Below are 14,818 nucleotides of genomic sequence, written 5' to 3' on the forward strand. Positions count from 1 at the left end.
AGCTGGGAGGGTGAAACAGGTTGCAACTGCTGGCAGCTGGGTGAAAGCGGAAAGGAAAGCTGGAGGTAGTAAAAATAAAAGAACAATGGCAGTGTGCAGCATCCCCTCAATTTCCAAAGCTTTTAACAAATTGTGATGGCAGAGGTACATGCATGTGCTTAAATACCATGTGCAGAGCAGGCTGGAAGGCTTTTAAAACAGCCACATAACCATGGGCACAGTAGTCTGAAAGCTTAGAGTGGCGAGAAAAAGATTGATGGAAAACCAAAATGGCCATGAAATTGCTTCTACTGCACTTTGTCATGTCCAGTGTAATTGGAGTCTGTTTTGTGAGTAATTTCCAGAAACCTTTCTTGACAAAAAAAAAAAAAAACAATAATTAGAGAATGGTCATTACACTGTGAATTTATGTCTTAATCAAGGTGGTATCAGATATTGTATTAAAGGTTGGTCTTATAAACACCCCTCAATCTAGCAGTCTTGATATTTCCTCAGATACATGTGATACATTCCTACATTTCTTTGTTGACAAGATTAGCACTATTACAGCTTCTCTCTCAGCCCCCTCTTAAGACCCTTCTACCCAGCTACCTTCAGTCAGTTCCAACTCTCTCACTCTCCAAGAGGATACCATTTGTCGAATTCCAGCCTATCCATCACATTTTGTCCTGGGTATGCTGGGTAACGTCATTTCTGTTGACTTTCAAACAAAACAGAGAGCTAGCTCACTACTTCCTCCCCCTCCTTCCCGTGCTGCTCCTGTGCAATTGAAACTCTCCTAAACGTGCACCTCGTCTGTGATTTGCTGGAACAGTTTGTTATGTTTTTATGGGCTTGCCCAGGTTGTTTTTGTTGCCGTTTTTGGAGCCTGGGCTGTCATAAAATGTTTTAGCCTAAAAACGTGTGGCATCACTTAGAGCACCTTTAATGGGACCAACAGAAAACAAATGGGAAATGTCTGCAAAGATGTCTATCCCTTACATGTTGCCTGAGTACAACTTGTGAAGATGAGTGTTTCCACTTCCTTTAAATGTCAGCAAACATCAGGGCATGATATTACAATTTTATTACAAATGCAAACTTTGTGAACAAAGATATGCATGGTTAATACAGAATGGATAACTGCTGAACTGATGTAAATGAGAGTCTTTTATATAAAGAATGCAAAGAACTTTCACCTCTCTCTCTCTCCCTCTCTCCCACTCTCTCTCTTCTCTGTACTTCTCTGTGCATATTGACACAGGACAAAAGTGTTTTATATTCTAATATTCTACAGATTTAAACATTGCAGTTTTTACATCTTTAGACCTGTTGTCTCTCTCTGATGCCCACTGACCCTAGATTGCTTACAGAGAAACCACAGCACAAACACAAAAAGCTCATTGGTCAACAAACTTCATGTACCCTAAACATTTACATCCTCCCAGATGCACTGAGAGGCTCGGATTCGCGAGTTCCTCTTCTCCCGGTTCTGCTTCAGCCTTCGCAGCACAGGGGCACTGCCACTCTCTCCAGCCCAGGGAAGAGTGCTCGAGGCTGGGGCATCCGAGGCAAGGTCACCCCCTGGGAGGGAAAAGACAGTAGTCTGGGGCTGCCGTTGTACTGAGCTGAGAGGAAGATAAGTCGAACACGGAACCATGCTAGGGGTTTCACCACTACTGATTTTTTCTTGTTGGCAAGTTTTTTTCTAATAGTCAACTAGTCGCATATAGCAGTTTGTTGTTAAAGCCAGCACAAACACACCTCAAATTATCTCATACACATGATGCTTTCAAGCACACACACACACACACACACACACACACACACTAAAACATAACCAATGGAAGATTTATCTCTCTGGAGTGGGAGGCTTTTAAATACAACACGAGCAATGAACCTTGTTTGGGTGAAGTTGTTGCGGTGGAGTCAGCGGTGGTGGTTGGCCGGGCCTCTTGTTCATCACCCATGGCTCGCCTTCTCCTCTGAAGGACAAGCTGTAACTCCGCCTCCCCCACGTTCCGACTGATGCGTTTCCGGGAGGCCCCCCTCATGGGTCCCCGCTTATTCATGGATTCCTGCATATGCATGGAACAAAAATGTTCTCTTATTGGACACTATATAACTGTTCTGTATATAACTTTGTAGCAATCTAAATAAGACACGTATATACATCGTACCAGCATCCCCTGGAGTTCAACAATAGCAGACTTTCTCTTCTCAATCTTCTGCTCCTATAAGTATGAAACAATATAGACCAGTTTGGATCGACTACATAGGCCAATGCAAAATTCAATTATTGGTGATACACAGTTGTAGATGGTTATGTCATATTTTGGTAAAAAAAATGGAACATACTTTGTTGTCCTCTTCATCAAAGGCACTCTGAAGGGAAAGCATGCACAGGGGTCTCGGTTAATTACCGTAATCTCTGTTTGTTAGTTATCTCAATGTAACACATGCAGCTGCTACATTTGTGCTGAATGTTTGATACATTTTAAGATCTTCTTTCATGCTTTTGTGTGTGTGTGTGTGTGTGTGTGTGTGTGTGTGTCAGTGTCTCACCTGTATTGGTTTCTTGGCGGGTCTGAGAACAATCCCTTTCTTAATTCGTTCCATCATCTCATCCACAGCCCTGCACTTCATGTCTAGAGATGAATGGCCCGCTGAGAAGACAAGACATAGGCGTCACCTGAGTTGCATGTCTTATCATCTGACTTAAGCAGAGTGACTGAGAAGTGAGGAGGTACAATGCAAGCAAATGCGTTACCAAGGAAAACACAATATTCTAGGATGTGGAAGATAACTAAAGAAATCCAAGTTTCCAATCAATTACCTTTCATCACAAACTAGGTGATATTTCCTCACTAGTCATTTACAAGTATCAACTATAACCAAATACCTTCATCAGACAATACAGGGGAAAAAAAAGTTAATAGGGCCCTGTTCCACATCAGCAGTCACCACCCAAATACAGTCATCCCCATAACCTATAAATACCCCAGTCACCACCCAAATACAGCCATCCCCATAACCTATAAATACCCCAGTCACCACCCAAATACAGTCATACCCATCACCTATAAATACCCACCCCAGGCACTTATAAATACCCCAGGCACCAGCCAAATACAGTCATCCCCAGTCACCTATAAATATCCCAGTCACCTATAAATACCCCATCACCTATAAATACCCCAGTCACCTATAAATACCACAGCCACCTATAAATACCCCAGTCACCTATAAATATCCTATCACCTATAAATATCCCAGTCACCTATAAATACCCCATCACCTATAAATATCCCAGGCACCTATAACTACCACAGTCACCTATAAATACCCCAGTCACCTATAAATACTCCATCACCTATAAATACCCCAGTCACCACCCAAACACAGTCATCCCCATCACCTATAAATACCCCAGGCACTTATAAATACCCCAGGCACCAGCCAAATACAGTCATCCCCATCACCTATAAATACCCCAGTCACCTATAAATATCCCAGTCACCTAAAAATACCCCATCACCTATAAATACCCCAGTCACCTATAAATACCACAGCCACCTATAAATACCCCAGTCACCTATAAATATCCCACCACCTATAAATATCCCAGTCACCTATAAATACCCCATCACCTATAAATATCCCAGTCACCTATAAATACCGCATCACCTATAAATACCCCAGTCACCTATAACTACCACAGTCACCTATAAATACCCCAGTCACCTATAAATACCCCATCACCTATAAATACCACAGTCACCTATAAATACCCCATCACCTATAAATACCCCAGTTACCAGCCAAATACAGTCATCCCATCATCTATAAATACCCCAGGCACGTCAGCAGCACCACAGGAGAGGACACGTCTTCATTCTCAGTCATCATGAGTAACGCCTGCAAAATCACCTCCCATTGGGTGTTAAAGTAGGCGAAGTGATGGAGCGCTTTTCCTTTATTCTCTCTGGCAAGCTGCTCCCACAGGTGGGAAATGTTAGGTTCCTCAATGAGCAATATCTCACGTGGATCTTTTCTGTTCATCAATGAGCAATATCTCACGTGGATCTTTTCTGTTCATCAATGAGCAATATCTCACGTGGATCTTTTCTGTTCCTGTTCTTGTCAGTGTGATCAAATGCATTTCTTGTGCTATACAATACCTTCATGATGGTTCTAATATTCTTTCTGCAATATTACATCTGTTATAATTATAACATGACTGCATTAAGGTTACGTCTACTGGTTAAACACTCACCCTTTGGGTCTGTTGTATCTCCTGCATTCTTTCTTCTGCTCCTCAGCTCAGCCAATGGGCTGAAAAGAGGACAGAAAATATGTCAGTTCATAATATTGCATAAAAAGAACTCATTACATATTCTCATAAACACCCAGAGAGATCTATGAGAACTCAGCCAAATGTTGCATACTAGTGCTGTGAAAAGCCCCACATTTGTGTGACATCTGTGAACTCTGACCGTACTTGTCAGCAGTCTTTGAAACTGGTGGAGGTGGTGGAGGTGGTGGAGGAGGAGGAGGTGGAGGAGGAGGAGGAGGAGGAGGAGGAGGAGGAGGAGGAGGGGAAAGGGCAAAGCTTGGGGTCTTGTGCTTTGATTGGACCATTTCGTTAGGTTGCCCCTCCGTCTTCAGTTGCAGCCTATCCTGAAGCTGCTTAACTAGGGCACAGAGAGGGCAATTAACGACTCAAGTGTGACAACAATTAACAACCCAGCCGTGCGTGTGAGAAATCAACAATGACAATGTGACACAATTTAGCATTAATGAGAGACAGAGAGTGAGACATACAATAGATCCATATGGTACTCTATAGTCGTTCTATACTCTGTAGTAATATTCAACATGGTGCTTGAAAAGAAAAGGAACCCACCTGTCTAAATAGTATTTTTGATGGAATGTTATGTTGTCAGTGTTTACAAGGTGCAAAACCAAGGACAAGTACAGATAAAAATGTGGTGATCAGCGGTTACAACACCGTCTGACAATCAGTTGGCCCAGGTTTAAATCCCAAACCCTCAACTGCTCAATACCAGCCAGTTCACTTTGCCAGTCACTTCAGAACAAATGCACAGCACTGTGCGCTGCTGATGAGAGATGCATGTGTTGGGTGCAGTGTGGTGGGAGAGTGCAGTGTGGTGTGGTAGATGTGTTGAGATGCATGTGTTGGGTGCAGTGTGGTGTGGTGGATGTGTTGAGATGCATGTGTTGGGTGCAGTGTGGCGGGAGAGGGGTTCCACTGTGCGCTGCTGATGAGAGATGCATGTGTTGAGTGCAGTGTGTTGGGAGATGGGATCGTTTGGCCCTACCCTGGCCCAGCAGCTCGGCGATGGTCCTGTGGGCCTCCACAAGCTGGGCGTCCAGTGCAGTCCTCTTCAGCTCGCTGTCCTGCAGCTGCTCCCGCAGCACCGGCAGCTCAGAGCCTGGCTCAGCCTGGACACACACACACACACACACACACACACACACACACACACACACACACACACACGCACACATAGACACAGACAGTGAGATGGGAACTAAATCTTGACCCTTCCTCTCAACAAACACACGCACAAACATATTATTTAATTTTTTTCAATTTCTTTTGTTTTGTTTTATTTTTTTATGTTTTACTTTTTATTATTTGTTTGTTGTCTATTTTGTATGTCTTGGTGTCATGGGTATGCTGGCAACTACGCCGTTCTGTCCAGCATAATTTGTCCTGTGTGTCAAAGTCTTGTATGTGGAGCGCTTTGTGTTGCACTCTGTACATGTAAACGCTCTATATACAGTAAATACTTTCTTACTTTCTTACTCACTTACTTACTTACTCAAGGCACTGACCTTAGACAGAGCCAACCACAGAACACCCACAAACTCTTGACACAAACACACACTCTCTCTCTCTCTCTCTCTCTCTCTCTCTCTCTCTCTCTCTCTCTCTCTCTCTCACACACACACACACACACACACCCTGGGGGTTACCTGGTTTTGGTAGTTGAGGCGGATCTCCCCCAGGGAGCTGCTGATTTGGGCTATCTGCTCCAGGGCCTGCTGCAGCTGCAGCTCCATCTCACCACTGGGCCTCTGGACTAGCACCTGGTCAGCACACAAACCATTACACACATTTGATCACCCTACTAATCAATATACCTGATCACTATACAAATCAATATACCTGATCACTGTACAAATCAATAATATACCTGAACACCATACAAATCAATAATATACCTGATCACTATACAAATAAATAATATACCTGATCACTTTACTAATCAATATACCTGATCACAATACAAATCCATAATATACCTGATCACTGTACAAATCAATAATATACCTGATCACTATACAAATCAATATACCTGATCACTATACAAATCAATAATATACCTGATCACTGTTCAAATCGATAATATACCTGATCACTATACAAATCAACACACCTCATCAGAACAATACACACATCTGATCAGTACAAATCAATACACCTGACCAATACACTCATCAGTATAGATATAATCACTATATAAATCTCCCTAGAATAATTGGCTAGAACTACTAGTTAATAAAAAGGATTTTCATATCCAACAATATCTAATAGCCTTTTCCAAGTATCAGACATTTTTTTAAGATGTAATATATTATATAGGCCTATTTGCCTACTTTCAAATCTTTAAACTTTAAGGCTGTTGGGAAAAAAGAAAGCCTATAGTATTGTGCCATAAATCAATTTGTAAAGACAATGTAATTTATAAAGGGACATTATTAAACGTTCTTTTATAACATTCTAACCGGTTACCATTTAGAGGAGAGGCCTTGGAACACTGGAACAGGAATGAAAAAATAATGTTTTTGCTCAGAACGTCCCTGCTCCTGATTACTGTACAGATTCGTGATCACAAAACAAATGACTATATTCAATCATTATACAAAGCAATACATCAGATGAATCTAATCTCAGTTCAAATCATTAGACCGGATATCAGAAAAACTAACATTTCAACAAATACATTTAATCATTTCAACAAATATATTTAATCAATACAAGTTAGATTAGTACATAAAACAATACATTTTATAATTTACTGTGAACTGATTTATTTCAGTCAATGGATTTAAAATCAGGACACAATTAATCTAATCATTGTGCAGATTAATGCATGACTTAGACCTAGATCTGCAGGTTTCATACATTTGATCAGCACCTAAACCAGTCCATCTGATTACACATCACATCAGTCAGTGCAACCATCAAGGTGAGTCACACTTTTTCTCAGAGTTGTAAAGATGTGCTTGTCCAAGCACTAACCCCTCCCTCAAACTATTCTGACTGTTTCCTCAAACCCTCTACCCTTTTCAGCTTATTCGTCTCTCAATAGGCTACTCACTCAAAGTGTACAGTAGGTGTATGCTATAGATCAATAGTGACAATATATATTCAGTTTGATTGAATTCCATTCTCACTAGCAGATCTAAGCATATTGTGTATGTCTCTGGTAGCTATTCTAATTGTGCATCCTCTGTAGCCCTACACAAAAGAAAAAAGCTTCTGTAAATGAAAGTATATCATTTCACATATACATATAATCACATATAATGAAGATTGCAGCTCTTTCTCAAAGTAAATGTTTGCTGTCCGTGTATTCAAAAGCAAAGGATGAAGTGAAACAGATTCATAATTGCAGTCATGGCAAATAGTAGGGCAAGACAGTATGCCAGCAAGCTCAATAGCCACCTTGGCAGTATTCTCTTGCACAGTCGACACATAACAAAACAAACCCTGCCTTTCAATGAACATCTCTTGCAGTACCTGGATGTGGCTACTCCTGTATCATCTTTATAGACCCTTTCAACAATAAAAACAAAAACAATGCTTGAACATTCTATTTGGTTCCCAATCTACTTCCTCTGCATTAAGATAACATATGGAATGTTAAAAAGGAAGTCTTGTGGGGCCAACTATGATGCTGATAATGGAACTCTCTTGAAAGGGTCTATAGATGTCTCTGTTCCACACTATGTGGTCTGCCGCTTTGTTTGTATTGGTATGTACTTGCTGCTTTGACAGCATATGTTCTGTAAGGATGATTCAGTATTGTGAAAAAAGCTTTCAGCGTTTGTTGGGATTAGGCTACACAGAATGTGCATAATTGAGACCATTGTGGAAGGAATTGCAAAAGCAACCAAGACAAACTCCAACAGGAAAGGGAAGTGAAAGAGAGTTTTGTTCATTTGTGACCTTCACTTTATATAACACATACACACATACAAAAGGGTACTGTGCACATTGTGTATACTATAAATGTCCTCTACACATGTATATGCACACACACACACACACACACACACACACACAGAGAGAGAGAGGGACAGACACAGAGACACACAGAGAGAGACACACACACACACACACACACACACACACACACACACACACACACACACACATACACACACAGAGAGAGACACACAGAGAGAGACACACAGACAGAGAGTGAGAGACACATGTGAGCAGAGCAGCAGGGGTCCCCTTTCACAGGTGAAACTCCTTGGAGACGAGGGCTTCCTAAACGCTCGACAATTAAGACAAAAGCCTCAATGGCCGTGCCGGATGCCGGAGTGTCCAAGCCTGCCCGCTGCCTCCATGTGACCGTGGCAACTGTCGTTAATTACCAGCCACCAGAGATTGAGGGAGGCCCCCAAAAGGCCCATTAAGCAGGATGGGCAATTAATGCTGGCCCTAGGCATAATGACAGTGTGTGTGTGTTTGCTAAACACCTGTCTGTGAGGGGCCGTGCGAACATATTGTTTGTATTTGTGTTTTGTCTGACCTCCTTTTCAGCACAGTGTCAGGATGAGGAACACATGAATAGGGGGCTACAGGGCCATCAGAATCAGACAGGCCTTTAACTGCTGTGTGCACACACGAACAAATATGCACACACACACACCACACACACACACACACACACACACACACACACACACCATGCACACACACACACACACCACCACACACACACACACACCATGACACACACACACCAGACACACACACACACACACACACACACACACACACACACACACACACACACACACACACACACACACACACACACACACACACACACACACACACAAACACATTGGCTTACTGGTTAGTGCTTCGGACTTGTAACCAGAGGGTTGCCGATTCGAACCCCGACCATTAGGCATGGCTGCAGTGCCCTTGAGCAAGTCACCTAACCCCTCACTGCTCCCCGAGTGCCGCTGTTGTTGCAGGCAGCTCACTTTGCCGGGATTAGTGTGTGTTTCACCTCACTATGTGCTGAGTGTGTTTCACTAATTCACAGAATGGGATAATATACTTATACTTATACTATATACACACATGCACACACCCACACACACCATCCAAACACATACACTGCACACACAATATACACACTGTTTCACACACAAACACATGTACAGTTGTAGATAGGGATGCAAATCCACTACAAGCAACAGCAACAAGCAAAGTAAACATATAGAAATGTTTTGAAAACACATCCTCCACAGGTTAGGAGATAAACAACCAGAGCCTGAATATTATATTTCTTAATTCTATTCTTATGTTTAAACACATTGGAAGAAAATGGGAAATGCATGTGAGATATGCCATCACATACACATAATACAATCTGAGAGAAAAAGAGAGAGAATGAGGGGGGGGGGCAGTACCTGGTGGGCAAAGATCTCTGCATGTTGCCTCAGTCCCTGCTCCATCTCCAGCTTTTGTGACATCTCTGCAAACTCTTCAGTCACCAAGTGGGAGACTACGGATCCACAAAGCACACCGTGTACAGTACAGACATGCATGGACATACAAAACAACATGAATTCACTGAATGTTTGAAAGTCTCTTTGACACACAGGGGTAGAGTCCCTCGGCCTGCCCACCTCTCTTCATCTTATTCACTGTTTTGGTCTGTTTGGCCATCTTTTTCAAGAGGGTTTCCTTCTCCTCCATCTCACGAGTGAGCTTTCAGAGATGAGCAAAGGAAAACACATATGCAACCTTTACTTCATGTGGCAATTTGGTTTCTATTTTGGTTATCAGAGAACACCAACAGAAACTAACCCAATTTGTAACAAGTATTGAGCCTTCATTTGGTTGGGTCTATATTCAGTATCTGTTCACTTTGCTAGGATTTAGTGAACATCACACTACCAACTTTTAAAAGCTTTGGACTACCCTGGAAATCCAGAGTTCTCGTGAGAGCACAATTTCAATTTGCTCAGCGAGTTACTCTGGCAATGATTAATGATGCTCATTACCTCTGCCCATGAAACCGAGTTGCACCAATCGTCGAAGTACGGAATCAGTCAGTAAACATTGGTCATAGTGTTGCGTGCAGTGATATTTTCAAATGTATGCTCGAGTTGGGCCATTTTCATTACTTGTGGCCAGACCCTTAATCTTTCTAGATTTCCGGGTCTGGATTTCCAGGCTAGCTTTGGACGAAAGTGTCTTCTAAATCCCATAACCGTAACCACAGGTTTTGCTTTGTGCGGACTGGACAGCAACCCGGGCAGTGTGTGGCCTGGGGAAGGAGAGAGTCCTGGTCACCTGTTCTGTGAGGTCAGTCATGTTTTGTGAGGTCAGTCATGTTCTGTAAGGTCAGTCATGTTCTGTGAGGTCAGTCATGTTCTGCTTGGGTAAAATTGAGCTGAGTTGGTTAGATGTGGTTACTCAGGCGGCCATGTTTTTTTATATTACCTACTTAGTCTTACTTTACCCAGAATTCATTGAACCACAGTGCTACTTAAAGGAAAATTCCGGTATTTAGCACTTTGAGTCCCTTTTCTGTTTTTTTTTTGGATGAACTAGAGTGGTGGACACCGACTTTTCTGACTCGTTTTGAATCGCCTTTGACTAGTCAGAGTGGCTGCCTACAGGCATGCTCAAACATGTCCTAAAACAACCCTTAACGTTCGTTTTCAAAACTGTGCAACTCACTGAGTGGTTAGTGGTATTCGTTGATGTTCCAAAACAAGTAGCGTAGCGAAATACAGATTCTGTCGTGTTTTATTTGGCATTTTGTAAAATCCCATTGATTTCTGTTGGAAGACTCATTGCACGTTGATATTACTGCGCCACCGTCTATGCTTCAGGCTCAAATATTGAGCGGAAGTTTATACCAGGGCTTGAAAACGAAATTATTTTTCAAACGTTCCGTTCCGAACGGTTCAGGTAGGCCTATGTTTAACGTTTTCGTTCTTGCATGCGTTCCGCCACCAACATATCGGTCCTGAACCGGTTCGGAACGCAAAAAATCTGAGAAATTAAAGTTCCGGCAGTGTTTGGCGGGCCTATGAAGTCTATTTTTGTGGACTTTACCTTTAGAATAGACGTACTCATTATTTGATTTAGCCTATACCGTAGCTATGCCCAAAAATAATAAATCACAGGCGGCATCCAAAAACATTCAGATGGGCTATCCATCCCATAGCCTACAGACTTACTGTAGGCCTAACCTATGCCTATAAATAATTTCTTATCAAAAATATTTCTGGATACGTGCTAAACTCCTTACCTGGTTGTAGCCTAAGTTTTATCCATATGGAGATCTTCAAAGGCTTGCGCTATAATTCCAACCCTGTTTATAAATGAACCTGTCTGTTGCTGACAAGGCCTATCTGAAATTTCCCGTTTAACTATAGAGAGAAAAAAAAACGTTATTAACCGGTTTCGTGGATTTCAGAATAACGTTTCTGTTCCGGAACTGTTGAAGACCATTTTGTTTCCGTTTCCGTTTCCGCTCCTCGTAAAATTCGGTGAGTTGCACAGTTAACGAACGTTAAGGGTTGTTTTAGGACATGTTTGAACATGCTTGTAGGCAGCCACTCTGACTAGTCAAAGGCGATTCAAAACGAGTCAGAAAAGTCGAGACAGGACCAACTGTCAAAATTTCGTTGTCCACCACTCTACAGTAGTTCATCCAAAACAAACCAGAAAAGGGACTCAAAGTGCTAAATACTGGAATTTTCCTTAAAGATAGTCAAGAGCTAAACTGCTTTGTGTAACGGTATAATTTAGATGTCTATATGAAGTCTGACTATCTACTATATCTAAGCCATACTCAAAGTCTATTTTTGTGAAACCTGGTCACCTGTTCTGTGAGGTCAGCCTTTTCTCTCTGCAGCATCTCCACCTGCTCACTCAAGCGCATCTTCTCAGCCAGCAGGTCGTCCAGAGAGGCCTGAAGCTCTGGGTACGTTCGTATGTGGAGTGGAGAGCGAGGAGTTTGGACAGTCACACAAGCCAAAGTCAAGGAGAGGGGCAGAGAGGAAAAAGAAGTGAAATCAGATGTTGAAGAAGGGTAACAAGAAGTGAGAGAAACAAAGAGAAATAAATACAAAGAAAGACATTGAAACTCATAATATAGAGTAAAACAAATAAAAATACTTGCGCACTAGACCTTCTACTCTCCGGAACGTGAGAACCAGAGAAAAAGTACTCGGACCCACCTTGAATCTGGGCTTGGCTCTGCAGGAGTAGGTCAGCATCAGCATCTCCCACTGCGCTAGGGTCACTACCATTCTCCAGGTCAAAGGTCAGAAGGTCGAGGTTTTCTGGTAGCTCTGGGATAAGTGGCAGCAGGGCCTGGCTCTGTCTCTTCAGCACTTTGTTCTCTTTTGTCACCTGGGTCATAGGTCAGGTTGGGTAAGAGAGGACTGCCACACACAAACATACACACACACACAATCATACACACACTCACTCATACACTCACACACACACACACACACACACACACACACACACACACACACACACACACACACACACACTCACTCATATACACACACACACACACACACACAGAACTACAGAAGTTTATGTTTTATTTGTATTTTTGATGTTACGTCAGCAAAGTGGTTATGATCAGTCAGGAGGAGGAACAGGCATGATGAAGACCGGACGTACCTTCACAGCCAGGGCCTCTGCAGTCTCCCTGCAGGCGCGCTCTACCTGGAACTGCAGCTCCAGGGCATCAATTTCCTTCAGTAGCTGTGTAGAGGCTGCATGCATTTGGAGCAGATCAGTATGACTCAACAGCAATGCTCTATAAGCAGGGCATGGGTGCCATGATGGCTCTGAATGCTCTGTTAGCGCCCACACACAGTGGTTGATATGTCAATCACAGGCAATCTCAAGGCTTCTAGAATAGGTTCAAGAATGTCAATACTAGAGATGTTCTGAAATAATCGTTCAGTTTTTATGTAGTGCTAAATCTCACTTGAGATTCAGGAGCAGAACACTGTATTAGCGAGACACTAAAAACCAGTGGGGGATGACTAATATGTTGAAGGAATCCATTTGGTAGAAAGCTCCACAAAATTTCATCTCTCTATCAATTACTTAAAATCCATTTTCCTTCAGCGCATTTTCAAGTATGAGAGTGTGAAAAATAAAATCTCATTTGTTGCACTTTCAACACATTAGAGATCATTATGGTTGGCTTGCCTTGTTCAATCTCAGAGAGTTTCTGATTGGCTTCGTCCCTTTGCATCTCCAGAATCTCGCACTGCAGAGTGAACAGGCAGAGATTAACCTGCATTCATACACACAACACAAAGCACACTCACAAAGTGTGTAACGTGGAGAACACACCTGAATGTCCCTCTCGTCATCAGAGATGTGGCTTTCATTGTCAGAATCTGTTAACAGATGAGAAAGAACACATTATTTGTCTCCTTAAGACTGAATGCTCATTCTTTTGACTATAGAAGCATGTTGTACGGTACAAATACAGGCTTATTGTACAGATATCAGCGCTCCTATTGGACACTAATGTGCCTTAACATTACATTACAGAAGTATGTGAATGTGTCTGACAAAGAGCCTTTCAGGACAGACTTTTCCGTTTGACAAGGGAAGTAGTGACCTTTAGCTGTGCTTCACTCCCGCAAGCTCTAGCTCACACACGTAGGGCCCTTCCTTCCACTTCCACTTTTTTGAATCCCAATCACACACATGAAACATGTTTTTTGATGCACATAGCAATCCTGAGAGTAAAAGATGACCCGTCTTTAAGGTCTTAAATTGATCTATGATTTTGCAGTCCAGTGATTTCTGTTGGTTCACCAGCATATTCCCCTGTACTGATCGAACAAACAATTTGCTTTTATGCAAAACATGAATTGTCTACAACATTTTGCTGGTTAACACTGCAATTTCTGCTACTTTCAATCCATCCATTCATGAATTTTTTTTAATCTCACCTGATGTTTTGCTGTCTGTGTCGGGGGCCCACATCTCGACAGTGTGGCTCTGTCACTGCTTCTCCTTTGTGTGAAGGACTCCCAAAGACATGATGCACATGTAGAAGAAGAGATGAAGAAGTGAAAGTCACTCTGGCAGTTCCGGCAGCACGCCATGTTCACGCCTTACGTGTTGCACATGCGTCCAAGCTCACGATGGCCGTAACTCCATAGAGGACTGGCAGCACTGGATGGATTCATCAACACAGGAACATATTTATCACAACAACATTTCAGACACGCAAATCATGAAGCATGGTGTTTATATTCACACAGACCTTATTTCCCAAAGACTTATTGACATGGAGCACACTGTATACACAAACACACAAGCACACACACACACAGACTCAAACAACACACACACACACACCCAAACACACACACACACACACATAGGCACACACCCCCACACACACATGAACTCTTTCCATTTCCTTGGCACCCTCACTGCTGGAGGCTTGGACTAGGGGACGTCCGCGGGTCCGTCTCTCGACTCTCG

At 42.5% G+C, this 14,818-nt stretch overlaps 1 protein-coding gene across 2 annotated transcripts; it reads right to left on the reverse strand.

Moving 5' to 3' along the window:
- Window positions 1-1,051: 1,051 nt before the first annotated feature.
- shtn2 (shootin 2) lies at window positions 1,052-14,354 on the reverse strand. Of its 2 annotated transcripts, none has more exons than XM_048235816.1 (17): window positions 14,278-14,354; window positions 13,667-13,713; window positions 13,520-13,580; window positions 12,980-13,074; window positions 12,520-12,694; window positions 12,162-12,259; window positions 9,949-10,030; window positions 9,730-9,824; window positions 5,983-6,096; window positions 5,322-5,445; window positions 4,481-4,673; window positions 4,256-4,314; window positions 2,545-2,645; window positions 2,338-2,364; window positions 2,160-2,213; window positions 1,880-2,057; window positions 1,052-1,563 (listed from the first exon to the last, which is right to left on the reverse strand). In XM_048235816.1, the coding sequence occupies exons 1-17, from the start codon at window positions 14,309-14,311 to the stop codon at window positions 1,406-1,408; spliced, it is 1,695 nt and encodes a 564-aa protein (XP_048091773.1). In that variant the 5' UTR covers window positions 14,312-14,354; the 3' UTR covers window positions 1,052-1,405. The 2 variants fall into 2 exon arrangements, with proteins under 2 accessions (XP_048091773.1, XP_048091774.1); XM_048235817.1 differs by having other exon boundaries at window positions 1,386-1,607.
- Between the last annotated feature and the right edge of the window lie 464 nt (window positions 14,355-14,818).

This window comes from Alosa alosa, chromosome 24 (genome assembly GCF_017589495.1).
Source record: "Alosa alosa isolate M-15738 ecotype Scorff River chromosome 24, AALO_Geno_1.1, whole genome shotgun sequence".
In the NCBI taxonomy this organism is placed as follows: Eukaryota; Metazoa; Chordata; class Actinopteri; order Clupeiformes; family Clupeidae; genus Alosa; species Alosa alosa.